This window comes from Mobula birostris, chromosome 31 (assembly GCF_030028105.1).
Source record: "Mobula birostris isolate sMobBir1 chromosome 31, sMobBir1.hap1, whole genome shotgun sequence".
In the NCBI taxonomy this organism is placed as follows: Eukaryota; Metazoa; Chordata; class Chondrichthyes; order Myliobatiformes; family Myliobatidae; genus Mobula; species Mobula birostris.
The window spans coordinates 34,103,149-34,128,726 of record NC_092400.1 but is presented as its reverse complement, the minus strand read 5'-3'; the positions used below and the strand labels follow the sequence as shown (position 1 = coordinate 34,128,726).

Genomic DNA, 25,578 nt, shown 5'->3' with positions numbered 1-25,578 from the left:
AAATTCAAACATCAGAGGTGCAAAGGGACTTAAGAGTCCCAGAAGGTTAATTTACAGGTTGAGTCTGTGGTAAAGAAGGCAAATGCAATGTTGTCACTTATTTCAAGGGGAATATAATATAAAAACAAGGAGATAATGCTGAAGCTTTGTAAGACACTGGTCAGGCTGCACTTGGAGTATTGTTAACAGGTTTGGGCCTCTTATCTCAGAAAGTATGTGTTGTCCAGAGGAGGTTCTAGAGGATGATTCCGGGAATGAAGGGGTTAACATATGAGGAGCGTTTGGCAGCTTTGAGCCTGTACTCACTGGAATTTAGAAGAACGTGTGGGGATGTCATTGAAACCTACTGAATGTTAAAAGGACTGGATAAGGTGGATGTGGAGAGGATGTTTCCTATGGTGGGGGGCATCCAGAACTACAGAGCATAGCCTCAAAATTGAGGGGTGACCTTTTAGAACAGAAGGAAGAAGGAATTTTTTTTTTAGCCAAGGAGTGGTGAATCTGTGGAATGCTCTGCCACAGACTGCAGTGGAGGCCAACTCTGTGGGCATACTCAAAGCGGAAATTGATAGATTCCTGATCAGTCGGAGCATCAAGGGATATGGTGAAAGGGCAGGTGTGTGGGGTCGAATGGGATCCGGGATCAGCCATGATGAAATGGCAGCGTGGACTCGATGGGCTGAGTGGCCTAATTCTGCTCCTACATCTTAATGGTCTTATGGTCAAGCTGCTTCCATCAGTGTATTGCAATTTAGGAGCCTAATATCAGTCCTGAGAACTACCTGGTCAGTTCTACTGAAAAGGACATTCTTTTGGCCTCACCAGTTGCACCATTGAAGACATTAGCATTGTATTTTAATAGACCAGTGATCTTTCTGCCAGCTCCACAGCACCACTAATACCATGCATGCCCACTCCCTCACTCCCTCCGACTTGAGGACAAAACAGTATATATGAGTAAAGTCCAAGAATCAGCTTCCCGCAACATTTTTTGCATTGCTTCATAAACTTTTATCTAACCTCACGAAGAATGTGGGTCCCTTACCATAAAACCAAGAAACTGCTATAGATTCTAGCAATACCACAGCAATAAGGCAGGAACCAGATCCGAAATCCTCCATCAGCTTGACCACATATGCTCCTCCCTGAAAGATTAAATAACATTTCAATTCAGCCACTACTTCAAATAACAATCTCAATAAGGGATTGAGAGACTGTTTGTAAATGCGCTGTTATTTCTGCTCTGAGACGAAACTTTGAATGCAGCACATTCTGATAGCCCTGTGTTGTTGCTGCTGGCTATAAGTGCCCTATGTGGAAATATTTCAACACATTTGGCACAAATATAGTTGTAGCTAGTTCCACACTAATTGCCAATCCCACACAAGAAGCCTTAAAGAATGAATAGTGTTAGAAACTAATGATGGCACAGTGATATGGAAAAATAAAGACACTTAGTTACGAAAATGGTCAGCTTTCCTGTAAACCCTACTAGGACTAGACCTGACTTGACAGTGGTTTAGATTTTCACTAATGTGAGTGTTAGGCAAGTTATCAGTTTACTGCAACTGCCAGTTGTCTGAAAATCTTAGCCCGAGACCATTTCTGTGTGTGTTTCATTATAGGTAGCTGGAGAGTGGTGAAAGGGATGACCTCTGAGATTGCTCACTGCTGCAATATTGAGAAAGTGTCTAACTCGCTTCCAAGTCAGAAGATAGATCCATGAGGGAGGTGAACTATCTTGAGTGACAAGGTGACCATAAATCAGAAGAGTAATGGCCTGGAATAGTGAGTGTTGAGTGTTTTAATTGTCCACAAGAACTCTCCTGCTCTTTCCATTAGCCATTTCTGCCTCTTCAACAGTGCCCATCCAAAATACTCATTTATTGGTGGAAAAAAAAATCACCTTTGGTTGTTAGAATAAATCCGTGTGAGACTATTGCACGTTGGTAGCACCTGTGTCCCAACAGTCAGTTCTGCTTCAATAGAACTGAATGGAATAGGTGAGTAAACTATTTGTAATTACTCCAATCCTCCAGGAGGACCACAAACTTGTCATAGGGTTCGGTGTCATGGTCTGGTCCGAAGTCCGCATTCCAGTTCACGGTCCAGTCCGCGGACTCCAGACTCCGGGACTTCTGGCTGTCCCTTGTTTCTGTTGGACTTAACCAAAAGCACCTGATGCTCATCTTGGGGCTGAGAATATAAGTGGCCCTGGGATCACGTGTGGGTGCTGGGTTGTCTTGTCAGTCTCCCCTTGGAGCAACCCACCGGTAGAAGGCTAGTGCAGTCATCAAGATATGGATTTGGCTGTTCTGTAGCCCGCTGAGGTTACTGGCCGCTTTGAGTCTTGGAACCACCCCAAACCTAGCTCCCTTCCTGTCCCTTGCCTCTGTCAGGTAAGCCAGGCCAATTGCTGTTACCCTGCAGTTGGTTCTATCCCTCCCTGTCCTTGCCTCCGTGGGGTGGAGTCCCACGTCATGCCCAGGAGTTGCCTCAAAGTACCTTTGCCTCATCACGTCTTCACCTGGTCTCCAAGAACCCAAGCCTTGTCATGTCTTCGCCTGGTCTCCAGGAGCCCAAGCCTCGTCATGTCTTCGCCTGTCTCCGGGAGCCCAAGCCTCGTCATGTCTTCGCCTGTCTCCAGGAGCCCAAGCCTCGTCATGTCTTCGCCTGGTCTCCAAGAACCCAAGCCTCGTCACGTCTTTACCTGGTCTCCAGGAGCCCAAGCCTCGTCATGTCTTCGCCTGGTCTCCAAGAACCCAAGCCTCGTCATGTCATTGCCTGGTTTTGGGATCCGAGCCCGAGTCAAGACATAGGTTCTGGGTCCTTGTCCAGTCGCTGGCTCAGAGTCCACACCCAGGCTCCTTGTTCCCAGTCCCTTGTCCTGGTCCTGCTCCCCTGTGTTCCTGTCCCTACTCCTAGTCTGCGTCCTGCCCCGTCACTTAGTTTTGTCTGTTCCTGTTCCTAGTACTTCAGTGTCTGCGTCTTGCATTTGGGTCCATTCACAAAGCTCCCCATTGTGACATTTGGAGGTTTGCGTGCCTCAGTGACCCAGAAAGCTGTGTTGGCTGGAGTCAGGGCTTTATGCTTTGGCTCTTAGTAGGGTCACCCATGCCAAACAGGTCAAAGGGTAGAGGCCAGGCAGTCTCACCAGTCCTCCAGGTTCAGGAGTTCAACTCAGGGCTAACAACCCTGACTGGACAACTCAATTTGTGACAGAAACAGCAATGAAGAATCCTGTATCTGTGTGAGACAGACAGAGATGGAGGACCTTCTTTGCTGCCCTAAATGCCAGCGGCAGAACGGGCTTTTAATAATGATATTACACCAATGTGGGTAGGTGACAGGAACAGTTATGGGACAAGGGTTTACAGTCATGTGAAAGAAAGTAGGTTTTGGATAGTTACTGTAGGAGAGGTGAGAAAATCTGTCTGTTTCCTCCTATGGGAAACATATTTATTTATAGCCTACTGAATGAATCAGCTTGAATCAGGAACAGTACTGCTGTCTTTGGGACATAGGATCTTTTGTTCAGTGTAACTGTATGACTGGTGCTGAGATACATCCTAAGATGCACAGGGACACATCAGCAGTGATGTAACCTAGGGCCATCAGCTGTTTCAGGTCCTTCAACATCAGACATTCTCGCCCAGGTGACTCAGCCAGAGTTGTTCAGGCCCCGGGTTCTGGCCCAGCAGCATCGGTCCATGGGTCACACCACTGATCCACAGCTACCTGGAGGCTCACTCAGCAGCCCAGTGATAGTCCTGACGGGTCAGATCATCTGAAAGTTGTTTCCTTACGGGAGTGAGAGAGCGCTTAATTTGGGAAGTGGCATTTTTTAGCCCACAATTAATCCAAGGTCCTATTTGTCTTTACAACTTGTCTTTAATGATCCAACAGCAATGTTTGAAGCAATGCAGTCATGTTTGCTTTACAAGCTGGCATGCATCCTTCAACCACTAAGATGGATCAGCTGGACATTTATCACATTGCTGTTTGTGAAAACATTATGCCACAAATGCATACATTAAAATGACTACATTTGACAAGTAATTCATTGGCTGTGAAGATAACTGAGAAACCCAAGGTCTTGACAGGTACTATAACAATTTTGATATCTTAGCAATCTTCCAAAAATACATATACATACACACACACACACACACACACACACACACACACACACACACACACAACAAAGTAAAAAGCATTAAAAAGTTTTTAGGGATTACACTTACGTTGGTTAGAGTGCTGAGAGAGCCCACAAAGCACACAATGATTAGCCCCAAAACGAACAGTTCCCTCCTTTTAGCAAATAGATGAGGATACTCATCTATTACTGCTGTGATGATAGACTCGAGACCTCCATACTGTTAACAAGAATAACACAAATGTCAAGTGCGTCTCATTTCTAAGTAAATTCAAATGCACAATTATTTCTATTTAGAAAACGGGCAAACATGACAACTTCTAAGTACCTTTAGGATTTCAAAGGTTCATTTCATATCAGAGTACGTACACAGTAAACAACCTGAAATTCATCCTCTTCACAAACATCCACAAAACAAGGAAACTCCATGGAATGAATGATAGAAACATGGAAACTTCTTTCCCTTTGCACAAACAACAGCAAAAGTATCGACTCCCACCCACACCAGCAGAAGCAACAACCCCCCTCCCTCCAAACTTCACACCACGCAAGCAACAGCAGAAATCCGAAAGAGTTCTTAATCCAGAGTCCATCAGAACTACAGTCCACAAACCAGCACTTTGCTATCTCAGACAGGCTCTCTCCCCACTCCACACTCCCTCTACCCCTCCCATCATAACTACAATCCACAAACCAGCACCTTGGTATCTCAGACAGGCTCTCTCCCCTCTCCACACTCCCTCTACACCCCCACCATCATAACTACAGTCCACAAACCAGCACTTCGGTATCTCAGACAGGCTCTCCCTCCCCAGCGGAAACAATGAGAGACGAGACGAGCAGCTTGTTGTTCCGATGTTACAAATTTAGGACATTTACAGAAAAATTGTTTAAACAAAAAAAAGAAAATAGAGAAAACATTGAATAAACCAGATTGACATTTCTCTTTGTTTACTGCTCGACTCTCAACATATTTATAACATATAAAGTGAGGGTTTATGCTAACACAAGGACGTCTGAAAGCTGCAGGACACTGGGTCTGAGTGCATTGTTTTGTCAGGAGCCGGGACCTACTCGGACCTACAATGTGCTCCAAACCATATAGTGTGGATTAGCTCTATATAGCTAATCACCAGAGAGAGCTGGCATGAATATTCAGTGCAATGTTCTCACTAGAGATTAGCACCTTAACATACAGTAGCTGTTGGTTGTTTGTAATGCAATCTTCAAATCAGGTGAACCTCTAGGTGAGTCCAACAGTGTACTGTTATTTCTTGTCAGGGTTTGGCACGGTCAGTGACCCCATCTTCTTTCAATTAGATCATATGCCTGCTTTAGTGGGAGACTCTTTAGAAAGACCAACTATTCACTGGCCCCTTCTGAGTACTTGAACATTTCTTGTGAGAGTCATAACATGACCCTCAAAAATAACAGGAGATGTAACTGACACCCTTTACCTGTTTGTCCTTGTTTCCAACCATTAAAGTGCCATAGCCAAAAGTGGTATTTTTACATATTGTAATTCAAGAGATAGGAATACCATGCAAACACAATGCATCTGACTTATTCTGAAAAAAAATTTATTGCCCATGGTCCTTATTTCTCGTGGACACTAATGTAGAGTTCTAGTTTCAAAGGCTCAGGCTACCATTCGGCATAGAAATGGGCCTTTCAGACCAATTTCCATCCCATGTAGATTTCATGTGTGAGGGATGGACATAAGGGAAAACTACATACAATACCATCCAGGGTTGCCAATCTTGCCAAGAAACAATACACTCAACAAAACTGAGGAACACACACAAAATGCTGGAGGAACTTAGCGGGCCAGGTAGCCTCTATGGTAAAGTGTACAGTCGATGTTTCAGGCCGAGACCCTTTGGCAGTACTCTTTTCCATAGATGCTGCCTGGCCTGCTGAGTTCCTCCAGCATTTTGTGTGTGTTCCTTGGATTTCCAGCATCTGCGGATTTTCGCTTGTTTGTGACTTAATAAAACTGGTTTGATTTCTGGAAATGGAGTTTGCACATTTCCTTTCTTTCCTTCTTAACCTGTTGTTATATAAATTGATTCCTTCATGATCCATGAATATTGGGTAGGCTGTAATGCCTCTCTCAGATAATCTTCAAATATTATTTTTTATGTTTACAGACACTTTGATAATTCCAACACAACAGCTGCGTTTACATCTAACCTGACTTCTACACAAGTTTTGAGAAATGTTACGCAAAAACAGAAAATATTGGCAAAACTCTGCAGGTCAGGCAGCATCTGTGGAAAGAGAAGCAATGAACATATCAGTCTCTGGAAAGAAAGAGAGGGAAAGGGAGAGAGGGAATCAAATGGGTTTATGTAGAGAAGGTGGAGGAGGGATGTGTAGGGCGAAGGGTGTGTTTGGGATAGGATGAGGCAAAATAGCTTAATGGGGACTGTTTCTCTTCTCACATATGCTGCCTGACTTCCTAAGCTTTTCCAGGATAATCTATTTTCCACCTTTGTCTTCATTCTGTGAAATATTGTTTCTTGAATTGGAATTAATTTTGTGTAATGATGATGTGCTGATGGTAGATGTTTTATTGAAGGTTTTACTTGCCGTACTATCCAAGCCCAGAGTTATCACCATAAGAAAGAAGAGAATTGCCCAAAAGGGAGAGCCGTCCATGTTAGCAATCGCTTCAGGATAGGTTATAAACAGGAGACCAGAACCTGCACAGACAAAATAACACACATTATTAATATTTTAACAGCGGTCCCTAACCACCGGGCTGCAAAGCATGTGCTACCGGGCCGTGAGGAAACGATACGAGTCAGCTGCACCTTTCCTCATTCCCTGTCACGCACTGTTGAACTTGAACTTAGGGTTGCCAACTGTCCCGTATTTGCCGGGACATCCCGTATATTGGGCTAAATTGGTTTGTCCCGTATTTCCCGTACTAAGGTAGAGCGTTCCTATGAAACCTTTCGTGCCGAAATGGTGTGAATCGAAGAAGCAATTACCATTAATTTATATGGGAAAAATTTTTGACCATCCCCAGACCCAAAATATAACCTACCAAATCATACCAAATAACACATAAAACCAAAAATAACACTAACATATAGTAAAAACAGGAATAATATGATAAGTACACAACCTATATAAAGTAGAAATAATGTATGTATAGTGTAGTCGGGAAGATTAAGCCAAAACCGATTTGTGGGGAAAAAAATCAGCACGTACGCGTATGCACACATCACATATGCGCACGTCACGCATGCACACGCAGGTGCCCGTGCAAGGCGCCCATACAAGGCTTCATGGTCATGGTAGTCTTTCCTGGGGTAAACACAAGAGTCCTGGGATTTGACTGCTAATTTTGTCCCTTATTTGGGAGTGAGAAAGTTGGCAACCCTAACTGTAAAAGACATGCTGAGGTGAGTTTAACCCTACTTCAACACCCCGCCCCGCCCCCGGTCAGCGGGTCCGCAAGAATATTGTTAATATTAAACTGGTCTGCGGTGCAAAAAAGGTTGGGGATCCCTGTTTTATAAAGATAAAAAAATCCGAAGGATTCAAAGTACATTTATTATCTATGTATTATGCAGTATACAACCCTGAGATTCATTTTCGCCACAGACAGCCACAAAACAAACCATGCAATCCATTCAAAGAAAAACATCAACCCCGCTGCGCAAACAAATCATGCAAACGGCAACAAGAACATCAACAACTGCCCCCCCACACAAAAAACAAATCGCAGAAATTGCAACAAAAAAGCCACATAGAGAATACATTGTTGTGCGCAAGATTCTAAAGTACCGTACTGAATGAGAATGTTATTCTCATGTTGAATTTGCATCTAACCCCTGGGCAGAAGAGAAATGGAATACAGTGGATGGAAGAGAGTATTGGTGAATGAAAAGGCACGGCCAAGGGTAAGTGCTTGTGCTTACACGCAGGAAAAGAGAGAAACTGGAAGCAAGCAGTGGGTAGGGGAGATTAGTCTGGGAGAGTAGAAATGGGATGGGCAAAATATTTCAATGTGAAAGGGAGGAGCAGAGAAAGCCTGAAAGTTTGGATTTGGAAGAGTAGCATTAGTTGGAAGGGCAGGATTGGGCCGGAACAGGAAACTAAGGTTAAGAAGTACAAGTCTGGAGTTGAGAGCGTCTGAAAGAAGTTGAGTGGAGTATGTTGCCTCTGTGAGTTGGGTACACTGGATATTTTGTAACCAGACATTGACAAAATGAATGTATGGGAGAGACTTTTGAGGTTACTTAACAGAACTGATGGTATAGTTCTGTTTAAAGGGCAAATTTTTAACTTGTGTGGGGGGGGTGGAAATACATCTCTATCAAAGGAGGTGTAAGGCACGGCTTTTCCTCTGCTAGCCTGTAGGTCACCCATGGGTAAGGTGTAGCACCTGCTTAGCCCCGATCATGGTTACGTGAAGCCATGGGAGCAGATGGTGGATGGTCGTATGAGCAGCTGGTGCATTTAACAAGTCCTGGTTATGTGACCACTGATGCCAGGCAGACAATCTCTGAAGATAATGGCTGGGGTCACCTGACTTGTAAAGACACTGCCCAGAAGGCAATGGCAAACCACTTCTGTAGAAAACTTTGCCAAGAACAATGATGGTCATTGACCATGATCACCCACATCACACAACGTGGCACATAATGATGATGATGAATTTTTAACTATGGGCTATTTATCTAAAGCAGGTTACAGTGTCAATTGGAAACTCGTTGGATGCTCTCGTAATTAGAGCCTTGAGTGTTTTAACTCACAGGTTCAGTTAAATGAACAAAGCACATCATCAGAGTTTAGAAAGAACATAACAAAGTTGTCCAGAACAAGAATCTACCATTGGCATGAATACAGTTTCCATCTCTGCTCCAAGTTCCTTGTTGGTTCAAAGTTCAAAGTCAACTTATTATCAAAGTACATACATGTCACCTTATACAACCCTGATAAGGATTCTTCTATGATATATTAAGGCAGGGGTTCCCAACCTGGGATGCATGGATCTCGTGGTTAATGGTGGGGGTCCATGGCATTAAAAAAAAGGTTCGGAACCCCTAGTTTAATGGAAGTGCTACTTTTGCAACTTTTTTTTCATGATTTCAACTATTGGTGGAGATGATCTTTGTTAAGGAATAAATCAAGTTTATATACCTTTGTCTTTTGCCACATCCTCCACCTCAACATTGCGCATCTCTGCCATATATCCCAGCACGGTGAAAATGACAAATCCTGATAGAAAGCTAGTCAGACAGTTCACTGAACAGGTGACAATTGCATCCCTGTAAGGAAAAAAGCACATTGACTATTAATGACATGAAGCTTTTGTCCTTAGGGTTGCGGGGGGGATCATTTTATGAGGCAAAGGTCAAGACTGGTTGATGTGCCAGTCAAAGAAAGTGGGAAGAGTACAGGTAGCTTCCATCCTTTGTTTGCAATGTACATCTGACAGGCACAGCCAACCAGAAAGCATCACTATGGCTCGGCACAAAGTGTTGGGATATTTCCTCCCATGAGGAAATGACCCTATTAAAATTCTGATTGACGGAAGACATAGGGCTGGTTAACCCCTCTGTTATCACAACAATACACAGGGTGACAGCCTGTACAAAGAGGCTGTGAGAACTGCTGAGAGGGTCATATAGGTCTCCCTACCATCCATGGGGAACATTCATCAGGAGCGCTGCATACACAGGGCCCTTAGTATTATCGAGGATCCCACCCATCCATTCAGCATCCTCTTTCACTTTATACCATCAGGCAAGAAACTCCTAAAACCTGCATAGAAACAAGAGCAGTCAGGACGGGAAACAGCTTCTTCTCTGCTGCATCGCACTCAAAGTGTCACTGGTTAATCGGTACGATATTTATTCATGCACTTTAGCTTGTTTATCTATGTACAATCCATCTGCAGATTTCATCCTTACTTTCATAAGTTATTGTGTGTTATGCGTACTCCAGTGCTTTACACCCTGGTTCGGAGAAACATTGTCTCATTTGACAGTATACGTGTATATAGTTAAATGACAATGAACTTGATGACTTGAAACCTACGAACATATCAAGACTTGTGGGGACCCAATAACTCATGCTGACAAATATGCAGTTGATCATGAATTTTAGTCAAATACTGAAGAGTATTCAATGATTAAAGATGAAAAAGTGCTCCCCAACCACTGTGCATTCAAAGGGATCCACATCCCAGCCCCCAGCCCCGGTGTCCTCGGTTTCTGCTTTCTTGGAATTCTGATGTGTGGCATTAAGTTAGAACAGGGGTTCCCAACCTGGGGTCCATGGACCTCTCAGTTAATGGTAGGGATACGTAACATTAAAAAAGGTTTGGGAACCCCTGAGATAAAGGAACAAGAGATGAACCTGCAGAGCATTCCTACTCAAATCATCAATTCCCTTACATTTCATGCCATGTTCAGAGGATGGACTTGCGAATTGTCAAACTCTGCCACCAGCTTCCACGGTCCAGGCTGTCCAAACCCACCTAGTGTGGGTGGGTTGGAGTAACGAGGGTGGTCAAGGAATCTATCAGTTCTCAAGACCATCAGATATAGGAGCAGAATTAGGACATTTGGCCTGTTAAGCCTGATCTGCAATTGATCATGGCTGATTCCAATTTTCCTCTCAGCCCCAGTCTCTTGCCTTCTCCCCATATGCCTTCCTGCCTAGACCAATCACGAATCTGTCAACCTCTGCCTTAAATATACATTAAGGCAGCACAGCTGTCTGTGGCAAAGAATTCCACAGATTTACCACACTCTGGCGAAAGAAATTCCTCCTCATCTCCGTTCTAAAAAGGACACCCCTCTCTTCTGAGGCTGTGTCCTCTGTTCTTAGTCTTACTCACCATAGGAAACATCCTTTCCACATCCACTCTATCAAGGACTTTCACCATCAATAGGTTTCAATGTAGTCATCCCTCATTCTTCTGAATTCTAGTGAGTACAGGCCCAGAGCCATCAAATGTTCTTCATATGACAAGCCATTCTATCCTGGAATCATTTTCATGAACCTCATTTGAACCCTCTCCAGTTTCAGAACATCCTTTCTAAGACAAGGGGCCCAAAACTGCTCACAATACTCCAAGTGAGGCCTCATCAGTGCTTTATAAACTCTCGATATTACATTCTGGTTTTTATATTCTAATCCTCTTGAAATGAATGCTAACATTGCATTTGCCTTCCTCAACACAGAGTTAACCTGCAAATTAACCTTTTGGGAATCCTGCACAAGGACTCCCAAGTTCCTTTGCACCTGTTCTTTTTTGTATTTTCTCTCTATTTAGAAAATAGCCAACCCTTTCATTTCTACTAAAGTGCATGATCATACACTTCCCAATACTGTATTCCAGCTACCATTTCTTTGCCTATTCACCTAATCTGTCTAAGTCCTTCTGTAGCCTCTCTACTTCCTCAAAACTACCTGCCCCTCCACCTATCTTCATATTGCCTACAAACTTTGTAACAAAGCCATCAATTCCATCATCCAAATCATTGACATATAATGTAAAAAGAATTGGTCCCAACACAGACCCCTGTGGAACACCACTGGTCACTGGCAGCCAACCAGAAAAGGCTCCCTTCATTCCCACTCTGTCTCCTGACAATTAGCCACTGCTTTATCCATGCTAGAATCTTTCCTGTAATACCATGGTGTCATGGTCTGGTCCGTTATCTACTCATTTCAGTTAATTTCCTTTTCCCTGTGTTCCACTGGGCTCCTTGATTAGGGCACCTGATCCTCATTCGAACTGGCAGCATAAGAACTCCAGCTTTCATCTATTCACTGCTGGTTCGTCACTGTAGCCAGTGCAGCTATGCTCATCCCGCGGCAGCTGAGAATCGTGGACTCTAGTTGCTTCGGTGCCTGTGGCTGCTTAGTGAATTCAGCTGAGTTGCTGGCCGTTTTGCCGCTGCTCTGAGCTAAGATGTCGTTTTCATGTTCGGCTGAGATTTGCTGGCTGATTGTCACCACTCCGAGCCACCAAGAATAAGGAACCATCTTCCGAGTCGCCAAGAATAAGGGACTGTCTTCATGAGCTTCTCCGTGTCTAGGTATAAATTGACTGTCATTGTTTGGTTTCTGTTGTCTTGTTTCCAGCTGAGTAGGTCCGGACGTTTGCCGCTACTCTGAGTTGAGAATTCTGCCTCTTTGTTTCCAGCTAAGTGATTGCCGGCCATTTGCTGCTTCATGAGCTACTCCGTGTCAAAATTTGTACTGTCAGCCATTGGTTGGTTTAGTCGTCTCATTCCCAGCTGAGTAGGTCCGGCTGTTTGCCGCAACTCTGAGTTGGGAATTCTGTCTCTTCATGTCTAGCTGAGGATTGCTGGCCATTTGCCACTCCTCTGAGCCAAGGTATGAATTGTCTGTCTTTGTTTGGTGTTGTCATCTCCGTGTTCCAGTTCCAGGCTCCGAGTCCAAGTCAAGTCCAGGTCCTGGTTTCGAGTTCCAAGTTAAGTCCAAATCTTGGTTCCGAGTTTCTAGTCAAGTCCAAGTCCTGGTTCCGAGATTTTAGTCAAGTCCAAGTCCTGGTTCCGAGTTCCAAGTTAAGTCCAAGTCTGTCTCCGTGCCTGTGTCCTGCACTTGGGTTCACTTCAGTCGCTCTGTGCAACATTATGGGCTCATAGCTTGTACAGCAGCCTCATGTGTGGCACCTTGTCAAATGCCTTCTGAAAATCCAAGTACACAACATCAACTGATTCTCTTTTGTCTATCCTGTTTGTTAATTCTGCAAAGAATCCCGACAGAGTTGTCCACCGAGATTTTCTCTTGAGGAAACTATGCTGCCACAGCCTATGTTATCATGTGCATCCAAGTATCCTGAGACCTCATCTTTAATAATCGACTCCAACATCTTCCCAGCCACTGAGGTCAGACTAACTGGCCAATAGTTTCCTTTCTTCTGCCTCTCTCCCTTCTTGAGGAGTAGAGTGACATTTGCAATTTTCCAGTCTTCTGGAACCATTCCAGAGTCTAGTGATTCTTGAAATATCATTACTAATCCCTCTGTGATCTCTTTGGTCCCTCTTTCAGAACTGTGGGGTGTACACCATCTGGTACAGGTGACTTATCTATCTTCAGACCTTTCAGTTTCCAAGAACTTTCTCTTCAATTGTGATAACTTCACACACTTCATGATCCCTGACAGCCAAAACTTCCATCATACTGCTAGTGTCTTCCACCATGAAGACTGGTGCAAAATATTTATTCAGTTCATCTGCTATTTTGTTGCCCCCCCATTACTACCTCTCCAGCATACTTTTTCCTACAGTCTGATATCCACTCTCACCTCTCTTTTACACTTTATGTATCTGAAGAAACTTTTGGTATCTTCTTTAATAGAAGCTTACTTTACTATGGCTTCTTTAATAGATAGATGGCTAGATTACTTTCATATTCCATCTTTACCTTCCTAATGGCAATTTATTGCCTACTGTTGCCTTTTAAGTTTCCCAGTCCTCTAACTTCCCACTAATTTTTGTTCTATTATATGCCATCCATTCGGCTTTTATGCTGGATTTGACTTCTCTTGTTAGCCATGGATTGTCAACTTTTCTTCAGAATATTTCTTCCTCTTTGGGATGTACATATCCTGTGCTTTCCAAATTGCTTCCAGAAATTCCAGCCTTTGCTGCTCTGCTGTCATCCCTGCCAGTGTTCTTTTCCAATCAATTCTGGTTAACTCCTCACTTATGCCTCTGTAATTCCCTTTACTCCACTATAATACTGATACCTCTGACTTTATCTTCTCCTTTTCAAATTTCATGGTGAATTCAATCATATTACGATCATTTACCCCTTAGGGTTCTTTTACCTTAAGCTCTCTAATCAATTCTGGTTCATTGCACAACACCCAGTCCAGAATAGTTGATCCTCCAGTGGGTTCAACCGCGAGCTGCTCTTAAAAAACATCCAGTAGGCACTCTAGAAACTCCCCCTCTTGGGATCCAGCACCAACCTGATTTTCCCAATCTACCTGCATACTCAAGTCTCCCATGACTATCATAACATTGCCCTATTGGCATGCATTTTCTATCTCCTGTTTACCCTTGCAGTTCCTTAGCTATTTCCACAATGATTCAACAACTTTCAAACCTATGTCACCTCTTTCTAATGATTTGATTTCATTTTTTACTAACAGAGCAACTCCACCCCTTCTGCCTTCCTGTCTGTCCCTTCGATACAATGTGTATCCTTGGACCTTAAACTTCCAGCTACAATCTTTCAGCCATGATTCAGTGATGCCTACAACATCATACCTGCCATTCTTTAACTATGCTACAAGTTCATCTACCTTATTCTGTATACAGTGCACATACAAATATATCACCTTCAGTCCTGTATTCACCTTTTTGATTTGGTCTGCCTTTTACGTTGCAACTCATGCTGTTGGCTGCAATTTTGCCTGATCAACAGCCTCTCCTCACTGCACATTGCCTCTGTTTGTAAACCAGCTACCTCATCTTCAGCTCTATTACCCACCGTTCCTATGATACCTCTTGTATTGAAATATATGCAGCTCAGGACACTAGTCACACCATGCTCAACCTTTTGATTCCTAACTTTGTCTGAGGTCTAACCAACATCGGTCTCTACAAACTCTCCACTAACTGTCTTGACACTCTCGTTCCCCTCCCCCTGCAACTGCAGTTTAAACCCCACCGTGCAGCATTAACAAACCTTCCCACTAGGATATTAGACCTCCAGTTTGGGTGCAAACTGTCCCTTCTGTACAAGTCTCACCTTCCCTGGAAGAGAGCTCTATGATCCAAAAATCTTATGCCCCCCCCCCCTTCCTACACCAACTCCTTCGCCATGTATTAAACTGTATAATATTCCTAGTTCTGGCCTCACTAGCATGTGGCACGGGTGGCAATCCTGAGATCACAACCCTGGAGGTCCTGCCCTTTAACTTAGCACTTAACTCCCTGAACTATGCAGAACCTCGTCATTCATCCTACCCATCTCTTTGGTACCTACATGGACCATGGCTCCTGCTCTTCACCCTCCCACTCAAGAATGCTGAGGACTCAATCTGAGATGTCCTGAGCCCTGGCACCCCGGAGGCAACATACCATCTGGGGATCTCATTCTCACCCACAGAACCCCTGTCCATTCCCCTATCACCATAGCATGCCTCTTCTTCCCCCTTCCCTTCCGAGTCACAGAAGTAGACTCAAAGCCAGAGACCTGACCACTGGGACTTTCCTCTGTTAGGTTTCCACCATTCCCCTCCTGACGGTATCCAAAGTGATACACACGTTGTTGAGGGGGATGGCCACAGGGGTACTCACCACTGGCTCCTTAACCCCTTTCCCCTTCCTGACTGTCACCCAGTCTCCTGTGTCCTGCACTTTGGGTGTAACCACCTCTCTATACATCCTGTCTATCACCCCCTCAGCCTCCCGAATGATCCAGAGTTCACCCAGTTCCAGCTTCAATTCCTTAACACGGATTGTTAGAAGCTGCAGCTGGATGCACTTCTCGCAGTTGTAGTCGTCAGGGACACTGGAGGTCTCCTTGCCTTCCCACATCCTGCAAGAGGAGCATTCCACTATCCTGCCTGACATCTCTACTATCCTAGCTGAGCAGATATAAAGAAGGAATGTTAAAAACTTGAGATTTTCTTTCCTTTACTTTCTCTGAGTGAAGCCCTGAGGAACTAAAGCCTCAAGATCACTATTCTGTCCACTCAGACAATGGCCATTGCATTTGTCCCTGGCTTTCTTTAATTTGCTCTTACTAATCAATCCCAAACACCAACTGGTCAACGGTCAAAGCTCTTTTACTCTGTACCATCTCGCTGCGGACCTGATTGAGGTCTCCTTCTCTCAAAACCTCCGATGTCTGGATTGGCTGCTGGTCAAAGCTTCTCATTCATCCTACCCATGTCATTGGTAACTACATGGACCATGACTTTTTCCTCCTAACCCCAGGCATATTTCTGGCATTAGAAATGAACACTTCCTTTATTTGTGGACTATGAGATCAGCTAATTGAGTACAGTTAATGTATTGTATCTCGAACCATCATAATCTTTTTGGAACAATATTGTGCAGCTAATTGCCAAGAGGTTAGGGAATTGAGTAATATTATTTTGAAATTGTCTGAACATTATTATATGGACCATAAGGCATTGGAGCAGAATTGGGCTGTTCATCCCATCGAGTCTGCTCCAGCATTTCATCATGGCTGATTAATTTCGGTCTTAATCTCATTCATAGATTACATAGATTACATAGAAAATAGTGCAGGAGTAGGCCATTCGGCCCTTCGAGCCTGCACCGCCATTTATTATGATCATGACTGATCATCCAACTCAGAACACCGCCCCAGCCTTCCCTCCATACCCCCTGACCCCCGTAGCCACAAGGGCCATATCTAACTCCCTCTTAAATATAGCCAATGAACTGGCCTCAACTGTTTCCTGTGGCAGAGAATTCCACAGATTCTTCTGCCTTCTCCCCGTAACTTTTTGCGCCTTGACTAATCAAGAATGATTCATTCTCCACCTTTAATGCACCCAGTGACCTGGACTCTGCACTCCACAACAAATTCCACAGATTTACCACTCCCTAGCTAAAGAAATTCCTCCTCATCTCTGTTCTAAATGGACTTCCCTCTACTCTGAAGCTGTGCCTGTGGTCCTAGACACCCCTACCAAAGGAAACATCCTCTTCACATCCATTCTATCTAGTCCTTTCAGCATTTGATAGATTTAATTCCCTCTCCCCCCACCATCCTTTTAAATTCCAGTGAGTACAGAGCCAGAGCCTTCAATCGCTGTTCATATGATAACCCTTTCATTCCTTGAATCATTCTCACGAATCTCCTCTGAACCCTCTCCAATGTCAGCACATCCTTTCTTAAATAAGGGGCCCAAAACACATATCATATAGACCTACCGGTAACAGTTATTGTTGAACTGGTTGTAACTTGCTAAAGCCATGATCACACCAAATCCAGGGCCCATCGAGAAGAAAATCTGTGTAGCCGCATCCACCCAGACCTAAAAAGGAAAAAGAACCAGATTTTACCTCCACAGGTCAAAGAATAGCTTGACTCATATTCAACCTAAAGTCAACCTGATCTTGGATGAAACTGACTGACTTGTAGAGATTTATGTCATTGCTGGTTTGTGCATTGGGTGTATTGAAATCTCAGCTTTCTTTTGCCAATCAGTAAAGCAGCATACTTTTGTTCAGGAAGCTTTATCACTTCATTTTGCATGTTCCATGTAGATTTAAGGTGTCAGACAACCATGAAAGGGGCTCCCAGCTTAAATAAGGGTGAAGTCTAAAAGTGAAAAGGAAGATTGTATCATTGACCTAATTTTGCTTGAACCATAACTCTCACAAAGGAAGAAACAGTTGCATAAACTCTTTAATCTCCTTCCTTTTCAGCTCAGGCCTGAGGTCTGTGTGCGCTACAATCTGTGTATTCCTTTCTTTATTAATTTTTTTTATTGATTTAAAAGGAACATAAATACAAACAAGAAGAGAATTATCTCAAATATATATATCAATAACAATACAAACTGAGATTAAGATAGACATTATCAAAATCATACATATTGTTAAGCATATAAAATACATAATAAAAAAAGAAAACAGCAATTCTCCTCTTATCAGTTCATGAAGAGGAAAGAAAACACATTGAATTTTAAATGAAGAAAAAAACCCACTACACTATATAAAAAAAGAAACAAAAAAAAAGGACTGGGCAGTCCATTCTGAGGATACGACCAAAAAAAAGGAAGACTTTCTGATCAAATCTAAAACTTTGAAAAAAATTGGAAGAGTAATAAATCAAATTAAATGAAAATATTGAATTAAAGGTTGCCAGTTTTGCTCAAATGTAAAGGATGTATCAAATGTTGCATGCGTTTGTATTCAAAATGGAGTGATTTTTTTCACTGCTGATTGGCAAGAAACAAGTATTAAGACAATTCAGAACCGTTTTGCTCACTGTGGTTTCAAGCATTCAAGGCTTGGAGATGCCAGAAACTGCCGGAAGTAAAAATGAAACAATTTCACTACTTCAACATTAGGAACTGCAAAGAATTTGAAGGTATTGACAATCATCTAGAATGTTACAATGAAAACAAAGATTTGGAGGATGCAATCGTTGTATGAAGGCAGTCCATCATTTGCACTAGGTGCCTGCACTGATTTTGTTCATTTACAGTCAATCAAAAAAACACAGCAGTGTACACTGGATGAATTCTTCCATCGATAACTTTTAGGAACTAATCCACAGTTTTATAGTACTGTAGTAGTAATTATAGTGTTCTAATTTTTCTGTACTTCATTTACATACATAACTTGTTACTCAGTTAAAATTCCTGATGAAGGGTCTTGGCCCGAAACGTCGACTGTACCTCTTCCTAGAGATGCTGCCTGGCCTGCTGCGTTCACCAGCAACTCTGATGTGTGTTGCTTGAATTTCCAGCATCTGCAGATTTCCTCATGTTTGCAAGAATGCAAATGACAATTTAAAATGAATAAAGAATATAATGTAGATCCTTTGAAGAAGCACTGAAGTATATCCTTGAAAGTAAATCTGACTACTCTGTAAACTAGTGTTTCCTTACACAAGTTGGTAAGTTTTGGTTTGTGATAAAGCAATAAAACATCTGAGACTGAATACCGATTGTGCTTTCACCATCGCCTTCTCTGTGTGTCTTCTTTCCAAGTAAAAAAACAGGCAAGATATCTTCTGGTAAACTGGTGAATATAAATGAATGGGGAAAAAGGATTTGATGGGCATCTGAGAAAGAACCAGTTGCATGGCTATCAGGAAATGAGGAACGGCGAGTGGAATTAATGAGATTGCTACTTTGGGAGCTGGCAGGGACTAGAGGGACTGAAGGGCCAACTCCTGTGTTGTTATCACATTGATAATCAAACTAAACACCAGCTTTAATGTTCCAGGACAGTCTTTGGACAATTGAGGAAAAGGTATTTAACAATCATTCAGCTCAGTGATCCGTCCCTTCCTGTATCCAGTTACCTATCAAGAGACAGCATGGAGTGGGCACGTCTGGAGCTTTGAGCCACACCACCCAGCAACCCCCGATTTAACTCTATCTTAATCACAGGACAAATTACAATCACCAATTAACCTGCCCGATACATCTATGGACTGTGGGAAGAAACCGGAGGACCCAGAGAAATCTCACACATTCCATGGGGAGGAATAGGTTTATTTCATATGTTTGATTCCATATGCCCAATTCCATATGCTTCTGAGATATGGAATATCCACAGCAGACATTTCACAGCATTGGAAAAATACCACCGACACTGTCTCCACAAAAAACCTCCAAATCCATTGGAAAGGTAAGTGAACCAAAGTTATTGTAATCTCCCAACATTATCGATGTGAGGCCCTCAGTAGTCATTGGGCAAGGCCAACAATAAGCTTCCAAAATAGTCACGCAATTCTGATCTCCAGGAGGAGAGTCCCTTGTGGATTTAACTGGATCTCTGGTCCCATGACTGATCATAGTGGGGAAGGAGCATTCAGGTTGGTACTGAGAACCTTGGGTCTGTGTATAATTCCTGCAAAAAGAAAGCACTACCTCACCCTACCAGAACTCCCCATCCCATCGGTTACCTCAGAATTAATGTTCCCGCTAAGGTGTGCGCACGTACTCCTTTTGCTACTGACGCACAAAATAATCTAAACAGCACACAAAAGGTTGTCACCCTCTACCTCATTGGCATGTTAAGTCTATTTCATGATCGTACACAAGCACATTTTCTTTTCTGGTTTCTGATACGGATGGTGTCGCCAACATGGAGTTTGCGATGATTTGCAGATTTTAGAAATGGCTTATTTATACTGTCTTTATTGAAGAAATTATTCAATGTGCACTTCTTGTTGTCACTGGGCAAAAAGTTGTAAAACACAAGATTTTTGTGCAGTGATCATTACAAATTAGAGAGAACATTGCTCAGAACCCACAAAATTGGGGTAGAAACAAGGTATCCTCATTCTGAGAGACTGCTAAGTAGGTAAAATTATTAACTGATATATAATGATCTGGCAACAGCATAGATATGCTGGATATTTTTACATTAGGAATAGAAAATAAAGAATAATCTCTCACGTTTATAATTAATCGCCAGAGATAATCTAAAATAACATTTCCCTCCTTTTTCTCTGTACTTTTCTCTCTCAACTACAAAACTGTTGTTTGTCGCTGCATGATGGTTTCATAATTGTTAACAGGTCTCTGAGGCCAGTCCAGCCAGCATTCTTCAGATGTGAGCCTGAACAGTGAGCACTAGCAGATTACGGAAAGGCCCTGTAGCTGAACCCAAACCTTTAACGGCTGATGTTCAGCCCTACACAATTTGTTCAGCTTCTATTCAGCTCACAAGCAGTTCTGGCTCATGGTCAAACACAAGAACATTGTCTAATTTTGCAAAGAGATTTTCCAGTCAGGAAGCTTCAAGGGAACCTTCACCAATTCTTAAGGATCATCGCAACTGCCTCGAGTGGACAGCCAGAGATTACTTCCAAGGGTGAATGTGGCAAATACTCAAGTAGGAATGATTTTAAGGTGATCGGAAGAAAATATAGGGGGGATGTCAGTTATTTTTAAACGGAGAGTGGTGGGTGCATGGAATGCCCTGCCAAGGGTGATAGTAGAGGAAAATACATTAGAAATATGTAAGAGACTCTTAGACAGGCACTTGGATGACAGAAAAATGGAGAACTATGTGGGAGAGAAGGATTAGATTGATTTTAGAGTCGAATTGTTCGTTACGTGCCATGTTGTATGACATGGTTGATCATGGTCTTTCCATGACCATGATTGTTCTTGGAAAATTTTTCTACAGAAGTGGTTTACCATTGCCTTCTTTTGGGCAGTGTCTTTACAAGACAGGCAACCCCAGCCATTATCAGTACTCTTCAGGGATTGTCTGCCTGGCGTCAGTTGTCACATAACCAGGACTTGTGATATGCACCACCTGATCCCGTGGCTTCACGTGACCCTGATCAGGGGGCTAAGCAGGTGCTGCGCCAGCAGAGGGAAGCAGCACCTTACACTCTCTTTGGTAGAGACGCACCTCCATCCCGTCACTCCAATATTAGACTATGTAGGTTAAAAGGTCAGCACATCATAGTCAATGGGCCTGTACTGTGCTGTAATACTCTGTGTCTATGTCCCTATATCTACACCTTCCAATTTTGATCAACCAATCAGCTATTATTTCCCGATGGATACATCTTCATATTGTCCCATTGCAGGTTTAAGATAGAGTACAAGTCATGTTCACAAATTAAAATATTTTTGTGGCAGAAATCCAAGAAAATGGAGGTTTTTGGTTCCAAAAAACTTAGAATAAAGTAAAAATAGATGCAATTAACTGGAAATGTTAATTAACTGACATGGAGTTTGTGTTTTAAGCACCTGTATAATTTGTATACTGTCCAAGGGTGGAAACTCTCAGGTAGCAGTCTTTAATTACAGAAAGCAAGCCTATTATAAAAATGATGCTCACAAAGCAATAGATGCATAAATAAAGGCTCTGGATAAACCAGATGGGTGTTTCAATCTATGATTTACATTTGCAAGGGCTTCTCTCTTGTTCCGTTGGAATAATAAACTCATTTTCCTTTTAGAGGCCCCATTCACCTGGAGATGAGTATTTGTCTGTCGCTAAGGTTGTGGCTAATGGATGCGAGAGCCCAGCTGTCTGCAAGGATGAGGAACGTATTAAATGTGTGTGAGGCAAAGAGTAACTATTGCAACAGTTATTCAAGTCACAAGATGATACTTTACAAATACAATCCTATGATTTGGTTTTACTTACTTTTGTCTAAGAATAAAAATATTTGGTAGAAGTGAATACCAATACTGAAGAAGGATGGCAAGGAAAAACACTGTGAAGATTTTGGTAATCAATATTTCATAAAAGATGAATTTTTCAGATATTATGAGCAATACTGGGGCTTTAGCAACATTCAGCAAGTTAAATGAATCTCTAGTGAATTAATATTAACTTCAGAAATGGTCATACCTTCAGTAAACAGAACTGGAAAAAGGAGACAATATTTTTTCATACAGCATTAAGATTAAGCAATATCTTTTGATTTGTTATAAATCTTAGAGTTACAGAAACAGGCCCTTTGGCTCATCCAGTCCTTGCCGAACCATTTAAACTGCCTAGTCCCATTCACATGCACCTGGACCATAGTCCTCCGAACCTCTGCTATCCGTGTATCTGTCCGAACTCTGCTTAAACATTGAAATTGAGCTCACATGCACCACTTGCACTGGCAGCTCGTTCCACACCCTCACGATCCTCTGAGTGAAGATGTTCTCCCTCATATGCCCCTTAAACTTTTCACCTTTCATCCTTAGCCCATGACACCTAGTCGTAGTTCCACCCAACCTCAGTGGAAAAAGCCTCTCATAATTTTGTATACCTCTATCAAATCTCCTCTCAATCTTCTATGTTCCAAGGAATAAAGTCCTAACCTATTCAATTTTTCCTTATAACTTGGGTTCTTCAGTCCCAGCAACATTCTTGTAAATTTTCTCTGTTTTCTTTCAAACTTATGTACATCTTTCCTGTAGGTAGGTGACCAAAACTGCATTCAATACTCCAAATTAGGCCTCACCAACATCTTATACAACTTCAACATATCGTCCCATCTCCTGTACTCAGTACATTGATTTATGAAGGCCAAAGGGGCAAGAGCTTTCTTTATGACCCTATCTACCTGTGATGCTACTTTCAATGAATTATGGAGCTGTATTCCCAGACCCTTTTGCTTCACTGCACTCCTCAGTGCCCTACTGTTCTCTGTGGAAGAACTACCTTGCTTACTCCTACCAAAGTGCGACACCTTGCACTTGTCTGCATTAAATTCTATCTGCCATTTTTCAGTCCATCCTTCCAGCTGGTCCAGCTCCCGCTGCAAGTTACAATAGTCTTCCTCACTGTCCACTCCACCCCCAATCTTGGTGTCATCCACAAATTTGCTGATCCAGTTAACCACATTATCACCCTGATCATCGATATAGATGACAAACAACAATGGACTCAGTACCGACCCCTGTGGCAACAAAGCCTCCAGTCAGAGAGGCTTCCACTCTCCTACCACCACTCTCCGGCCTCTCCCACAACACCGCTGTCTTTTTATATAAAGTCGATACAAAGTGCTGTGCAGCTTTCAGGCCCTGTAAGAATTTCCTGCTGAGAAAAATGGTTGGTCCACACAGCTTTAAAAAAAATTAGAGGGAATATTGCAGTTGATCAAAGATTTGGTTAAATTTTAGATTTAAGGGAGCTTATTAAAAGATAAAAGACCAAACAAAACAAGTATATCATGACTTTCTGGCTCTGATCCCAGCATTTCTGGTTTGGACCCCATCCGGGACCATTGCATGGCAGATCACACTGTGAACAACAGGAAGGATACTTCAATAGTACCTCAGAAAAGACAGTCAGTCACCTTCCATTGATTTGATCAGATTACATACACTCAGCCTGACCAGGGCAACCTGGCATCAGGTCCAAGTCCTGAAGGATGGATTCCTGGTGCTACCTGAGGAGCCTACAGTCCCATAGTTCAGGGATCCCCAACCTTTCTCGCACTGCGGACCGGTTTCATATTGACGATATTCTTGCGGAGCGGCCGACCGGGGGTGGGGGGCTGGTAGGGTTGCCGACGAACAAGAGTAGCAGTCAAATATGTTGGGTTTACCCCCGAGAAAGACTACAATGGCCATGAAGCCTTGCGCGGGCACCAGTGCGCATGCGTATACGTGCCCATTTTCTTCTACAAATCGTTTTTGGCGATTCTGTTCGGGGGGGTGGTGTTAATCACGAATGCGATATAGGTGATAAGTGGCTAATACACTCAATTTCATTTCTAAAAGGGTTTATGTAACGAATTTAATATTAAACATACAGCGCATATTTTCCTCACATGAATATAGTGATAAGTCAATTATCAGGGGAGGACAGGGGAGCTTGAAGTAAGTGTTGAACGAACTTCCAGTAGAAGTGGCAGAAGCAGGTTCGATATTATCATTTAAAGAAAAAATGGATAGGTATATAGACAGGAAAGGAATGGAGGGTTATGGGCTGAGTGCAGGTCGGTGGGACTAGGTGAGAGTAGCGTTCGGCACGGACTAAAAGGGCGGAGTTGGCTTGTTTCCGTGCTGTAATTGTCATATGGTTATATAAGTCAATAGCATCATAACATTTCAAGTAACATTTGAATATTAAATGCACAGCACATATTTTCCCTGTATGAACATATAAAATCATTGCAACACACCAATATCGCTAAATCAGTGGGAGCCCTGAGCTTGTTTTCCTGCAACAAGATGGTCCTATCGAGGGGTGACGAGAGACAGCGATACTCGACGGAGGTTCCTTATGTCCAGTCTATTCTGCAATTTAGTTTTCGTTGCATTCATTGCAGAGATATGTTGGAAATGGAAGCAACGTTTTCAGTGATTTCATGGCTATCTCAGGATATTTAGCCTTGACTTTGATCCAGAATGCCAGCAGAGGTGTTATGTCAAATATGCTTTTCAGACCGCCATCATTTGCAAGATCGAGGAGTTGATCTCCTTCCCGCGCTGACATGGATGATGCGTGCGTAATGACCTCACATGCATTCAAGCTCAACAGTGTGTGACAGGGAATGAGGAAAGGTGCAGCTGACCCCCATCACCAAATCATATCGTTTCCTCGCGGCCTGGTAGCGCATGCTTTCCGGACCGGCACCGGTCCGCGGCCTGGTGGTTGGGGACCACTGCCATAGTTGATGCAGGTCATGTTTCCAACATTCCTCCATCTACATCAAGATCATGAGTACAACATCCGAACGGTCAAGCCTTCTGTCTTCCCTGCTGTGGCATTCTTCACTGTTTTCCAATCAGATTTGCTTCCTCCAATCCGACTTAACCCATGATATACCTTTAAGGGGTGCAGACTATAACCAGAACAGGCTAGCTTTAATTTGGATTGGTAACTTGCTGAAATCCCTGCTGGAACAAGCAGTTAATCAACAGTGCTGGTTACATGTAAAGATCGAACTCAAAGTTAGGGTGTTACCTCTAGCATAACCAATATTTCTCTGCTGAATATGTGTTTCCAAATCTAAGCCCATATTCAGTGTCTGTTTACTTCAAAGTGCAAAGTAAATTTATTATCAAAGTATGTAGGTGTCACCATACGCTACTCCGAGAAGGATCTTCTTGCAGACATTCACAGTAAAATAAAAATACAATAGAATCAGTAAAAAATTGAACACAAACAACCAATGTGCAAAAGAAAACAAATTGCAAATAATAATAAAAACAAATAATAATAGAACCATAGAACCATAGAACATTACAGCACAGAAACAGGCCTTTTGGCCCCTCTTGG

General features: G+C 42.8%; 1 protein-coding gene across 1 annotated transcript in view; it reads right to left on the bottom strand.

The window, feature by feature from the left end:
* Positions 1–25,578, bottom strand: part of slc6a4b (solute carrier family 6 member 4b) — a 70,938-nt gene that overhangs the window by 27,369 nt on the left and 17,991 nt on the right. Inside the window, exons 6-10 of the mRNA XM_072247988.1 lie at positions 17,077–17,180; positions 9,314–9,441; positions 6,749–6,861; positions 4,245–4,376; positions 1,046–1,145 (exon numbers count right to left, since the gene is read on the bottom strand). Of these exons, the coding sequence (XP_072104089.1) occupies positions 1,046–1,145; positions 4,245–4,376; positions 6,749–6,861; positions 9,314–9,441; positions 17,077–17,180 (577 nt within the window). The remainder of the gene's footprint in view (positions 1–1,045; positions 1,146–4,244; positions 4,377–6,748; positions 6,862–9,313; positions 9,442–17,076; positions 17,181–25,578) is intronic.